This window comes from Theropithecus gelada, chromosome 14 (genome assembly GCF_003255815.1).
Source record: "Theropithecus gelada isolate Dixy chromosome 14, Tgel_1.0, whole genome shotgun sequence".
NCBI lineage: Eukaryota > Metazoa > Chordata > Mammalia > Primates > Cercopithecidae > Theropithecus > Theropithecus gelada.
Window position 1 is genome coordinate 1,259,144 of NC_037682.1, and position 11,607 is coordinate 1,270,750.

General features: G+C 60.3%; 2 protein-coding genes across 5 annotated transcripts in view; one reads left to right on the forward strand and one right to left on the reverse strand.

The window, feature by feature from the left end:
* AP2A2 (adaptor related protein complex 2 subunit alpha 2) overlaps positions 1 to 5,291 on the forward strand; it is a 94,163-nt gene extending 88,872 nt beyond the window's left edge. For all 4 annotated transcript variants that reach the window (XM_025355973.1, XM_025355970.1, XM_025355972.1 and 1 more), the window contains 5 exons: positions 861 to 984; positions 2,083 to 2,199; positions 2,311 to 2,380; positions 2,916 to 3,050; positions 3,653 to 5,291. In XM_025355973.1, coding sequence (XP_025211758.1) covers positions 861 to 984; positions 2,083 to 2,199; positions 2,311 to 2,380; positions 2,916 to 3,050; positions 3,653 to 3,730 — 524 coding nt within the window. In that variant the 3' untranslated portion in view covers positions 3,731 to 5,291. The remainder of the gene's footprint in view (positions 1 to 860; positions 985 to 2,082; positions 2,200 to 2,310; positions 2,381 to 2,915; positions 3,051 to 3,652) is intronic.
* Positions 5,292 to 5,901: 610 nt separating this feature from the next.
* Positions 5,902 to 11,581, reverse strand: MUC6 (mucin 6, oligomeric mucus/gel-forming). Its single transcript, XM_025358482.1, has 7 exons — positions 11,537 to 11,581; positions 11,150 to 11,361; positions 10,821 to 10,887; positions 10,218 to 10,370; positions 8,834 to 9,713; positions 6,972 to 7,074; positions 5,902 to 6,693 (listed from the first exon to the last, which is right to left on the reverse strand). Exons 1-7 carry the CDS (start codon positions 11,579 to 11,581, stop codon positions 6,516 to 6,518), a joined length of 1,638 nt encoding a protein of 545 aa, XP_025214267.1. The 3' UTR covers positions 5,902 to 6,515.
* Between the last annotated feature and the right edge of the window lie 26 nt (positions 11,582 to 11,607).

Here is an 11,607-nt window from a genome sequence, read left to right on the forward strand (position 1 = left end):
AGCGTGAAGACCCCAGCTTGACCAGAAACGGTGACACCTGGGGGTTTATGAGAGCTGAGTGAAGCAACATCGTCCTTGCCACTGGCTGGTCTGTGTTCATTTTAACATGAGCACGTTGTAATGCAGACTGTTCAAGCTAACTGTTTCAAAACAGTCATTAAAAATACACATGTAGGATCACGTGTATTAAAGACTTCGTTGAGAATCCGGAGTGGAAGCTGACTCCTACTGTGCCCCTCTTTAGGGGTCTCTCCCTCGGGGTCCGCTTGGCTCGAGGCAGCAGCGAGCCCATCAGCTGAGTGGCCGGCAGCACATGACCCAGAGGGTAGGCGAGGCCTGCACCCTGCTGCCTCCTGCACCCAGCTTTGCTCGTGTCGCTGTTTCTTCAGGAGAGGCTGTAGGCAAACGCTTGTTTTCCAGCATGAAAACAACGCTGGTCCCAGCAAGGCGGGCTCTTTTCTGAGTCTCGCTGTCTCAGGAGCCTGCTATTCTCAGGATTCTTGAAGTTTTCCTGCCCTGCTAAGCACCAGTTTCTGCTAACGGCGACAAAAATTGTGTGTGTAAGAACCAGAGCCGAGGCTCACAGAGTGAAAACAGATAAGGAGAACAGCCAGTGTATAGTCTAAGCGACTTTTTAAAATGGAGGAGCCGTTTTGGAAGTGTGAGAAGCAAACAGTGTTTTGAGGATTGTCTGGGTGGAAGGGCAGGCCGGGTGGTGTGGCCGCCCCTTGACCCCGTAGCTGGTGGTCCTGGAGCGTGGTGAGTGTGCTCGCCTCCACGGGTCCTGCCGGGGCTCTAGCCCGGCCCGTTTCCGCTTCTGCCGCTGGGGCTTGCTTGGCTGGATTCCTTAACGCACACACACCTGAACCTGCAGACCAAGCCCGTGGACCCGACTGTGGAGGGGGGTGCGCAGGTGCAGCAGGTGGTCAACATAGAGTGCGTGTCTGACTTCACGGAGGCGCCAGTCCTCAACATTCAGTTCAGGTAAGAGCCATCTGTGCGCCCCGGGCCAAGGATTGTGTGGGCGCCTGAGCTGTGTGCCTGGGCTCCATGACTGTGCCCCCATGTCCTTCCTGAGGGGACCCAGGGCATGTGGGTACTCATGGTGCATGGATGCGACCTGAGCTGTTGCTGCCCTCAGCTCTGCAGAGCGCAGGAAACAAGGGGAGGTGAAGCCCTGGGCTGTGGGACGGCAGGTGGCAGCTCCCACGTGGGGCCTTGCTAGGATCTTTCTGGGCACAACGGAGCCTACCTCATGGGGTAGCAGACAGCCAGGGCCACATGCCACCTGCCTGGCTTGGTACCAGACAACAGCTGCGAGGTGAAGGCGGCTGGCTTCCTTCGGACCCTGGCCTGAGGGGTGCGTTTTTTGCACAGTTGGACTCAGATCATACCACTTTGCTTATTTTTTAAAAGCATGAGATTTTCCTGTTGCAACTGTTGATTACTCTTACTTTTCAGTGGCTACAATAGCGTGTACACGGGCAGCGCGTACCCTGCTGGGCATCTGCAAGGTTCTGAATGTTGAGAAAAGCACACTTTCTAACATTAAAAATACAGAGAACTTAAGGATTGTATACCGTAGAATTTGGGGACATAGACATGCAAATTTTTGTTTCATTCTTTGTGCAAATGCCTTTGCCTTTTTAAAGAAAAAAAAAATCACACTATTTGCACAGACTTGGAGTTCTGAGAAACAGATAAATGGGGAGAAGTGAGGCACAGGGGCGTCCTGCCTGTGTACGTGGCCCTGGCCTATCCTGTCTGTGGGTGACACTGTACACTGAGCCACACATGGTCTGTGGAGACTCAAGGCTCGGCTCCCCACGCTCTGGTGGGTGGCGGTAGGTGGGGGCGCTTCTCACTCCAGGCTCTTTCCCGGCCCCTGGGGCTCTCAGAGGAGGAGCTGACGGTCCCTCGGCTCTTTCCCGGCCCCTGGGGCTCTCAGAGGAGGAGCTGACTGTCCCTTGGCTCTTTTCCGGCCCCTGGGGCTCTCAGAGGAGGAGCTGACGGTCCCTCGGCTCTTTCCTGGCCCCTGGGGTTCTCAGAGGAGGAGCTGACTCTCTCTGCTGCTGCTGGCAGGTATGGGGGCACCTTCCAGAACGTGTCTGTGCAGCTGCCCATCACTCTCAACAAATTCTTCCAGCCGACAGAAATGGCTTCTCAGGATTTCTTTCAACGTTGGAAGCAGTTGAGCAAGTGAGAAACCTGTTGTGCTGTAGGGGTCGGGGGTGGGGATGGGGGTCATTTGAACAGATGGGCTTTGGTCTCTGGCCTGGCTGAGAAACTCGCCTTTGCTGTTTCTCACAGTCCACAGCAGGAGGTGCAGAACATCTTCAAAGCAAAGCACCCAATGGACACAGAAGTCACCAAAGCCAAGGTAGGGCATCTGGAGGGACGGCCCCGGGGACACGCTGCCCGCAACCCAGCGCCAGGGTCTGGAGGGACGGCCCCGGGGGACGTGCTGCCTGCGACCCAGCGCCAGGGTCTGGAGGGCCGTTGCCTGCGACCCAGTGCCAGGTTCTGGAGGGATGGCCCCGGGGGACGCTCTACCCGCGACCCAGCGCCAGGGTCTGGAGGGCCGTTGCCTGCCACCTAGCTCCAGGGTCTGGAGGGACGGCCCCGGGGGACGCGCTGTCCGTGACCCAGCACCAGGGTGTGGAGGGACGGCCCTGGGGACATGCTCCCTGCCACCCAGCGCCAGGATCTGGAGGGACGGCCCCGGGGGACGCTCTACCCGCGACCCAGCGCCAGGGTCTGGAGGGCCGTTGCCTGCCACTTAGCGCCAGGATCTGGAGGGACGGCCCCGGGGGACGTGCTGCCCACAACCCAGCGCCGGGGTCTGGAGGGATGGCCCTGGACATGCTGCCTGTGACCCCGCTCCAGGATCATCATTCTCCTGTTTCTTTGGACAGATCATTGGATTTGGTTCCGCACTTCTTGAAGAAGTTGATCCTAATCCTGCAAATTTCGTGGGAGCTGGAATCATCCACACGAAAACCACCCAGATCGGATGCCTGCTACGCCTGGAGCCGAACCTGCAAGCCCAGGTCAGGCCCTCAGGAAATGGCTGAACACACTTGAGTTGCTTTTTATTCTGGCACAATGTACATGGTGAGATGTGTAGCTCTTTAGTGCAGTTCGGTCAGTTTTGATAGATGTTGTGTGCCCGTTTAACCACCACCCTGTCGATACATGGTTGCGTCCCAGTCTCCCCACAGCTGGCCACCTGGAGCATCGTCCCGCCACAGAGCAGCCTGGCCCTGGGCGGTGGCTCTCCCAGCTGTTCCTCTCTGTCACCGCGTTGTTCCTTCTCACCACGCCCCATTCTGTCGACAGACACCTGTCTCCGTTTCACTCGGGCGGCACCCAGGAATGCCGCTGCTGCCCAGGGCCTGTGTGTGGTTAGCGCTACAAGAAGCTGTGCCACTTCACACTCCCGCCAGCTACGTACGAGGCGCCAGGCGCTCCTGTGCCAGCCCTCAGTTTTCATGCTGACAGTGTGTGTGGTGCTCAGGCCTCTGCCGAGCTGTGGGTGCCCCCAGAGAGTGGTCCCTGGGCGTGGCCCACAGGGTTCTGCATGGCGGGTCCTGGACCCGAGGGCTGTGTGAGTCTTGGCATGCCCGCTGACCCGCTGCGCTCTCCGTTTCAGATGTACCGGCTCACGCTGCGGACGAGTAAGGAAGCCGTTTCTCAGAGATTATGTGAATTGCTGTCCGCGCAGTTTTAGTCTTGAGGATGGAAGACCAGGCCCGTGTGTCTTGCGTTGTCTTCGTCTGTGCCGTTTGTCTTCGTGGCCGTCCTGCAGATGAGCACCCCCGCTGCCCCAGACCTCTCCCCTTTGGGCTGGACAGGAACACACGTGTGTGGCTCAGGAAGAAAAGCTCAGCCTGGACTGCGGCAGCCACGGCAGAAGGTGGATCTTGGGATCAGTTTTTATAAAAATCAAGACAGTTCTGTGGTTAAATCTACAAATTAAAGGGAAATTAGAAGTTGGCGTGAACGTGGCGTTTGTGGGAGTGTCACTGAGATGGCCCGTGCTGCCGCCCACCCGCCTCGGAGCCTCTGGGAGCAGCAGTGCCGCTCCATGTGGCGTGGGCTGAGCCTTGGTGTGTGGCTGTTCTGGCGGCTGCACACCTGGCATCGTCCTGGGCCCTTGGGAGGAGCACGGCCGTCCCTGGTTTTGCTGCAGTCCCAGCTGGACAGTTTTCCCAGGCAGGATTTTAATCTGGACTTCAGAAGCATTTGTATTTGTAATGACTTCTGGCCAAACCGCGTGTCCTGGCTGGATGTAATTGTTTTCCCAGCTCCTGTTCGTGGAGGGCGTCTGTTTTGCTCCTGCAGTCCCTGAGGCCTTAGATGTGCAGCCAGGGAAGGAGCGTCCTGCTGGCCCCGCGGGGCCCCCAGGACTCCGGGGTAAAGCGTGGGCTGGTGGCTCAGACTCAGGTGTGCTCGTCTCTCTCCTGTCAAGAGTGGGTGTCCCCAGGCCACGGTGCAGGCTTGAATGCTTCCACTGGCCCCGTCCAGTCATCCCTGGAGGGGTTGTGGAGGAGGGAAGCCTCTGTGTCATCAGGAAGTGAAGGGGCCATGGGCCACACACTGTGTGCCACCTGCGGCTTGTGTCTCGCCTGTCGTCTGGACTCAGCACCCAGGCTGCACGTCTGACACCTGAGAGGCGAGAGAGAGGGGCTGGCCTAGGAGCCAAGGCTGGGGCCCTGTGCTCTGTCCCCAGGACGGTGGCCTTGTTTGTTCTAAACACACCCAGCATGGGTTCCGGCTTCCTGACATGCTGTGGAGGCAGGGAGGGTGGGTGGCCACATGTGCTTGAGCCTGGCCCTCAGCCACCTGCTCCACGGGTCCCTGGGGCAGCTGCACGGGCTCATGGACCCATCAGGTCTCCACAGCTCTCCTGCAGTGTGTGCAGCCCACGATGTCTGTGACTCTCCTTCCAGCATGTCGGACTTTGATCACAGGATAGCCATGTCGGTGGCGTGCGCCTCTTGCACTGGCCATTCTGGGTCTGGCGGTGCCAGGTGTCATGACATGCCGTGCTGGGCTTGTGCTGCAGCTGGGTGGTGTGGCCCTCATTCTTGTGTTCCAGCTGCTGGGCAGTGCTCTGCCCGTGTGCTGCGCCTGCCGGCTGCGTGTGCTGCCGTGGATCTCCTGCATCCCTTGACCCCTCCCGCCATCAGAGGAAAGGCTGCTCCCCGAGGCACCACTTCCCTGTGTGGCTGCAGAGGGGCCCTCAGTGTGGCACTCCTCGTCAAAGAAAAATAAAGGCTAGAACAGCACCCCAGATCGTGCGCTTTCTTTGGGGGGAAAGCATCCCACGTAACCCTCAGCTCCCCGGGGGCCGTGTGAGGCACAGACCCCAAAGTCCCTGGCCTGTCCTTCGGCACGTGGGCTCACAGGCAGTGGGCATCAGAAAGTGACCTGCCCTTTGCTCTGCCAGTTTGATTCTGGGCGTGTGGTGGAATTTTTTGGGACTCAGGTCATGCGGGAACCCCTCCAGCCTGGCCTCAGGGCTCCCCGCTGTACAGTGTGTTGGGGTGCAGCCCAGGGCTCCCTCCTGGGGAACAGGCCTGCCAAACCACGTGGGTATGAGGAGGCTCCGTGGGGGATCCTCCTGTTGATCTGACTACAGAAGGGGCTCTCGGGCAGATGGGGGTGGCCCCTGGAGGACGGTGGGCTTCGCCAGAGATGGGACAGTCCTGGTGGAGGGAGGGCAGGGGCCCAAGGCCAGAGGCAGCTTCTTTTCCCAGCCCAGACCCTCCTGGGGGCAGCCCCGCCCAACCTCAGATCCCAGGGGCCCACAGGATGCAGGTGTGGGTCGGGTGCCTAATGTCTAAGGGACTGGGAAGAGGCAAAAGCAGGGCTCAAGTGCTCAGGGACCAGCCTCTGTGCCTTGACAAGAACCAGTTTATTTGGAGTCTCTGGCCGGGTGACGCCCTCTCCCGAGGACAAGCTGCTGGGGACAGGTGTGGTGCTGGCCGGGGCCTTCTGCCTGGCTGGGAGTGGGGGTGGCTGCCCTGCCCTCGCTGCCACCCTCTGCCCTCCCTAACTCTGGGGAGCTCCTCTTCTCTGTGTCGGTGGCTGCCTGGGCCTTTTGCCCCCATCTCGGCACAGGTCCTGACGGGTCTGGTCCAGCGCCTGCTCTGGCCTCATCTGCAGGGTTCTGGGCGTAGCAGGGCTGGGGCCAAGTTCAAGGGCTGGGAGGTGTTGGATGGCAGACAGGTGGTCGGGAGTGCCCTGTGTGCCTGGGAGGGTGCGTGGCCACTGCCCGCCTCAGTCCCTCTCTGCTGGCTCAGGGTCTGCAGGGGTGTGGTGGTCTGGGCCTCTGCTTGGCAGCCCCTCTCCCACCGGTGCCCCAGGTGAGCCACGGCCGGGGGCACTTGCGGGCCAGGCCTGGTGACCAGGAAAGCAGCTGCCGGCACAAGTGGGAGGGGGGCCGGTGGGTGTTTGTCCTGTCTGTCATCTGCAGTCCTTCAGCCCCAGGAGAGCGGGCAGCGACCCTGCTAGGCTCCACAGGCCACAGAGCTGCACTCGCAGCGGCTGAACACCTGCAGGGTGAGTACGAGCTGCTGGCCAGGCGCGCTGGGGTCTGGGCAGGGCAGCTCCACCTGCTGCTCATAGGAGTGGAGGGGGCGGCAGCAGCCGCAGTGGGCGTCCACCTGCTGGGTGATGGTGTTGTAACTGCCGAGAAGCCAAGACAGAGCAGGGTCATGGGTGCTGCAGGGGCATAAGGCCCCTCCCTCCCCAGGGTAGCTGCTCCACAGAGGCCTGGACCTCCCCGCTGAGCTCCCGGCTCACAGGGGCCAAGGCCGGTGTTGGGCAGATGGAGCGCAGAGTGGCTAACCTGACGGGGCAGCAAGCGCCTGGGTGGGGAGCCCGAACCTGCCCTGGTGCCTCTCTGGGGTGGGGTTGTGAGCACCTTGCTGGACGTGGGGCAGGCCTCCCGCCTGTGGACTCACCTGGCGGCAGAAATGCAGGTGCCCTCACAGCGGGTTACCGTCACGTTCGCCGTGCATCCCTTGAACGTGATCTCCTCCTGCTGCTCCTGCACGCTGCAGACCCCTGGGAGCCAAGTGGACGGTCAGCAGCGCTCAGGGTGGACATGGAGCGAGGAGGGAGGGAAGCCCTGGCTAGAGACCGGGGTCCCCACCTGTCTCTGAACTCTCCTGCCCAAGGTGTGGTCTTCCTTTGTGGAGCCCCACAGAGCTCAGACCTCAGCCATACCCAAAGGCAAAGGCCAGCAGCATCCTGGTTTGTTTTTTCCCCTCAAAGTCGCTCTGCTGGAGTCCATCAAGGTAGAGAATTTTCTCAGTGGACTCAGCAGATACTGAGCCCTGGGCCTGTGTGAGCCACCCCTGGGCCCCAGCTTCCCTGATGCCCCACCCCAGGCCTCGACACCGACCTGTGGGCATGGGTCTCTCTGGTTGGCTGGACCCAGGACCTGCAGGGGGGCCGAGGACACCGTGTCAGTGACGCCAGAGGGGGACAAGTGGTGTCGTGGGAGCTCCATGTGCCCCAGCTGGGGAGGAGGGAAGTGGAGCAGGCCCCGTGGTCTGGGCTCCTGGAAGGGGTGGGGTGGGGAACCGTGTGGAAGGCCCAGACAGCCAGCCTCAGTGAGAGGCCTGGGCACGTGGCAGGCAGCACGGAGCAGGGTGGACTGATGCAGGCAGTGGCAGCATCGGCATTAGAAACCGCCACTGCGGAGCGTGGGTTAAAGTGGAAAAGGAGTCCTGGGGTAAAGGCTGGACTCTGCTGCCTGTGTGCCCTCCCCTGGCTGTGCCCAGCTTCATTTCCTGGCCACAGAGAAGACAGGTCGCCTGGAATCTACCTGCCCGCTGCAGAGAGCTTTCTCCAGGAGGGGGCAGGACTATGTGTGCCTCCACAGGCCCTGCCGTCCCCAGCTGCCCTCCCCTCCCAGATGGTTCCTGCTCCCTCACCTCTGCTTCTTGGGGTCACCTCCCCGGTTACAGCTTGCACCCAAGTCCTGGTCTCAGGGAGGGACCCAAACCAAGATTCCCTCAGCCTGCAGCAACGAGCTGCTACCCACGTGAGAGACCACGAAGCCAACCGTGGCGTTGCCACCTGGTGGAGGTCGATGCATGCGAGGGACCCAGTCCCTGGGTGGTTGCTGTGAGAGGAACACCCAGGAGGGAAGTGAGGGACATCCCTGGAACGTGAGGTTAGGTGGACGTGGACGAGGCCTGAGGTGTGTTCTGTCTCCAGGCATCCCATGGCCTGGGGAGCAGTGGACTCGCTCATAGGCATGAGACCAGGTGGAGGCCGGGAAGAGCCGTGGCCCGGAGAATTGGCATGAGTACCAAGGAGCAGGCGCCCTGGTTGCCAGGTCCAGCTTCACCTTCAACAGGTCCTTCGGGGCGAGGCAAGGGCTGTGCCGGACCTTTATGTCTCTTTCTGCACTTGGAGGAAGGGCTGTGCTGCTTGAACCCTGGGGTCCGGCCAGCCCTGACATCCTCTGAGCACCCAAAGGGGCAGCCAGGGAAGTCTTTTGGCAGGTATCACTCTGAGGGGAGGCCAGGAGTGCAGCAGTGACCGGGGCATGAGTGAGCCAGTGCAGGGAAAGGTCAAGGTTAGCTGGGGAAAGGCCAACGGGGAGGCCGGACACTTGCTTGGCCAAGAAAGCATTGGCATAGAGGGTGCCCAAGAGAGGAGAGGGGAAAAACCCATTAGGCGTGTAGGGAAGGTGGGGAACAGGCATGTGGTCCTGGGATCATAGGACCATGGGTAAACTGAGGCAGTGGCTGCCTGGGAGTCACGAGCACAGAGGTGAGGCCAGCAGGAGGGCCACAGAGATGCCACTTACCAGGTGAGGTGGGCGTAGGTGTCCCGAGAGAAGATACCGGGGCAGAAGCAGGGGCGCTTCCATGCGCAGTGAGGGAGCTGGTCAGGAACTGCGTGGTAGGCAGTGAGGTGGGACCAGGGTGCCTGGTGGTAAGGTTGGTGAGTGGAGAGCTAGGGATACCCGTCACCCCCGAGGTGAGTGATACAAAGCCTGACGTGGGAACTCGGGTGGTGAGAGAAGTGGACCGCGAGGTGGTGGACTGAGAGGAGAAGGCAGGGGCGGTGTGGGTGCTGGCCGTGGTCCTGGGCGTGGACAGAAATGCAGCGGAGCTGGAGGCTTGGTGACTGGATGGGGTGGCAGACACAGTAAGAGTGGATATGGGGAGTAGAGCAGAGGGGGTGAAAGGAGAGGAGATAGTGTGGGGGAGAGAGGCCCTAATGGTGGTAGAGGCAGCTGGAGAAGAAGGAAAAAGAGGAGATGCAGACCCTGATGCAGTTGTGGGATGAGTGAAGAACAAGGAGTGTGAGCTCGAGCTCAGGGTTGTGGAGTGCACGGGGGTGGACACGACAGAGGAAGATGTACCAGCTGAAGATGAAGTCTGGGGAGAGGAGTGGGAGGAAGGTACATGAGAAGAAACAGAAGACTGGGTAGAAGGAGTGGGAGAAAATGAGGAGGACAGCTCATTAGTTGTAGAAACAGGAGTGGTTGCAGAACTGAAGTGGGGGAGTTGTGTGGTGGCAGAAGGTGGTGACGGTGGCCTTGAGCTAGAGTTCGGAGGCCACCAAGAGGAGGAGGATATGAAGGAAGAAGAGGCTGTGGTTGTGCTGAATGAGCTGTGGGCTTGGCTGGTCCCACTGGTAGTCACTGTCATTGATGGGGCTGTGTGGGTGGACCCTGTGGCCTTGACCGTTGTCGGTGGAGAAATGGTGCCTGTTGGCATTGTAGGGATGGAGGAGAAAGTGGACATCTCTGGGAGGATAGGGGTGATGACTGTGTGAGTAGTTGGAGTCACCAAGGAGGTGGAGAAAGGTGGAACGTGAGTGGGAAGTGTGGTCTGAGGGTGTGATGGGGTTGGATAGGTAGTGGTGATCTGGAAGGATGTTGCAGTGATAGGACCTGTGGAAGAGACGGGACTACTCTCTGTAGGTGGGGAGTGTGTGGTGAAGGGTGTGGGTAGCCTGCTGCTGGTGGCCAAGGTGGTGTGGGCCACAGGGGTGCTGGTTCCTGTACTGGTGGGGTTGGGGGTGATGGTGGTAGAAGTTGGGGTGATTTGAGGATGGTGTGTGGAGGAAGTGTGTGAATGTAGGGATGTAGAGGTTTTGGCTGTGCTGAATAAACTGTGGGATTGGCTGGTCCCACTGGTGGTTGCCGTTATTGGTGGGGCTGTGTGGGTGGACCCTGTGACCTTGACCGTTGTCGGTGGAGGAATGGTGCCTATTGGCACTGAGTGGATGGAGGAGGAAGTGGACATCTGCGCGTGGGTAGGGGTGATGACAGTGTGAGTAGTTGGAGTCACCAAGGAGGTGGAGAAAGATGGACCGTGAGTGGGAAGTGTGGTCTGAGGGTGTGATGGGGTTGGATAGATAGTGGTGGTCTGGAAGGATGTTGCAGTCGTAGGACCTGTGGAAGTAGCGAGACTCCCCACTGGTGGGGAATGTGTGATGTGTGGGGTTTGGGGCGTTGTGTATTCAGTAGTCATTCCTGTTTGAGTTGTCTCTGTGGCTGTGGGCCTCGTGGGTTGTCCTGGCTGTGGGGTGGTTGGGCCCGTGGTGCTCGCTGGGGTTGGATGTGGGCCTGTTGTCTGGGTGGCCGTTGTTCCTGGCAGTTCCTGATCTGTCGATTTTGCTGTGGGAATTGGTGAAGTTGTCATCGTTACTGTGTTTGTTTCTCTACCCTGACCTCTGCTGGCCTTTTGTCCGTGTGACCTTTTTCTTGCCTGTCTCTGTCTCTGGTCCTGTGACATGGCCCCTGCTGGGCACTGTAGCCTGCCCCAGTGTCTCCATCTCACCTGGACCTGCTCCGCATCCTGCCCCAAGCTGAGTGCTGACTCCTTCAGCGCAGCTGCCACTCTGTGACTGGAGCCCAGGCCCTACTTTATCCTCCTCTGGTTCCTTGGTGGTGGCCCCTGCCCTCCTGCACCTCTGCTCCCCAGGCCTGCCTCTGTGGGTGCAGGGCGGCCCTCCCTCGCATCTAGCTCCATCATGCGCTGTTGAGCTGCCTTCCCGCTTGCCCTTTTGGAAATATGGGGTCTCCTTTGTGGCTGAGTCACCAAATGTGAGCTGGAGGTGGGCCCGGGTGCCTTCGCAATGGTTGGCATCCTGTGGCGCCGTGACTTACGCAGCGTGGGGCTTGTCCCTGGTGTGGCTGGTGTTGGTGGTGTCACCGTGGTCCGTGTTGTGGACTGAGCTGTGGACGTTGTGGCTGGGCTGGCAGTCGATGCCGTGGCCCTGGTTGTGGCCTGGGTCACTGTGGGTTTTGTGGCTGTCGATCTCAGTGTGGCTGTGGGAGGCAGCCCTGATGTGGCTTGTGGGGTGACGGCCGTGGTTGGTCTAGGTGATTCTGCAGAGGACAGCCGCCCGGAACATCCCCTTCCTGTGGGCCTGCATCTCAAAGGCTTATGTCCCAGCCCCCTGCCCTGCTCCTGGGATCCCTGGCCTGCTGTCCGGGACTCAGCCTCCTTGGAGGGGCTCTTCCTCTTGCCTTTGTTAGGTCCTCCCGCCGTACTCCTGGCTGTGGCGGCCAGAGCTGGGGCAGTGACCACACGCTCATGGGGCTGCAGCTGCTCCTGCACCCAC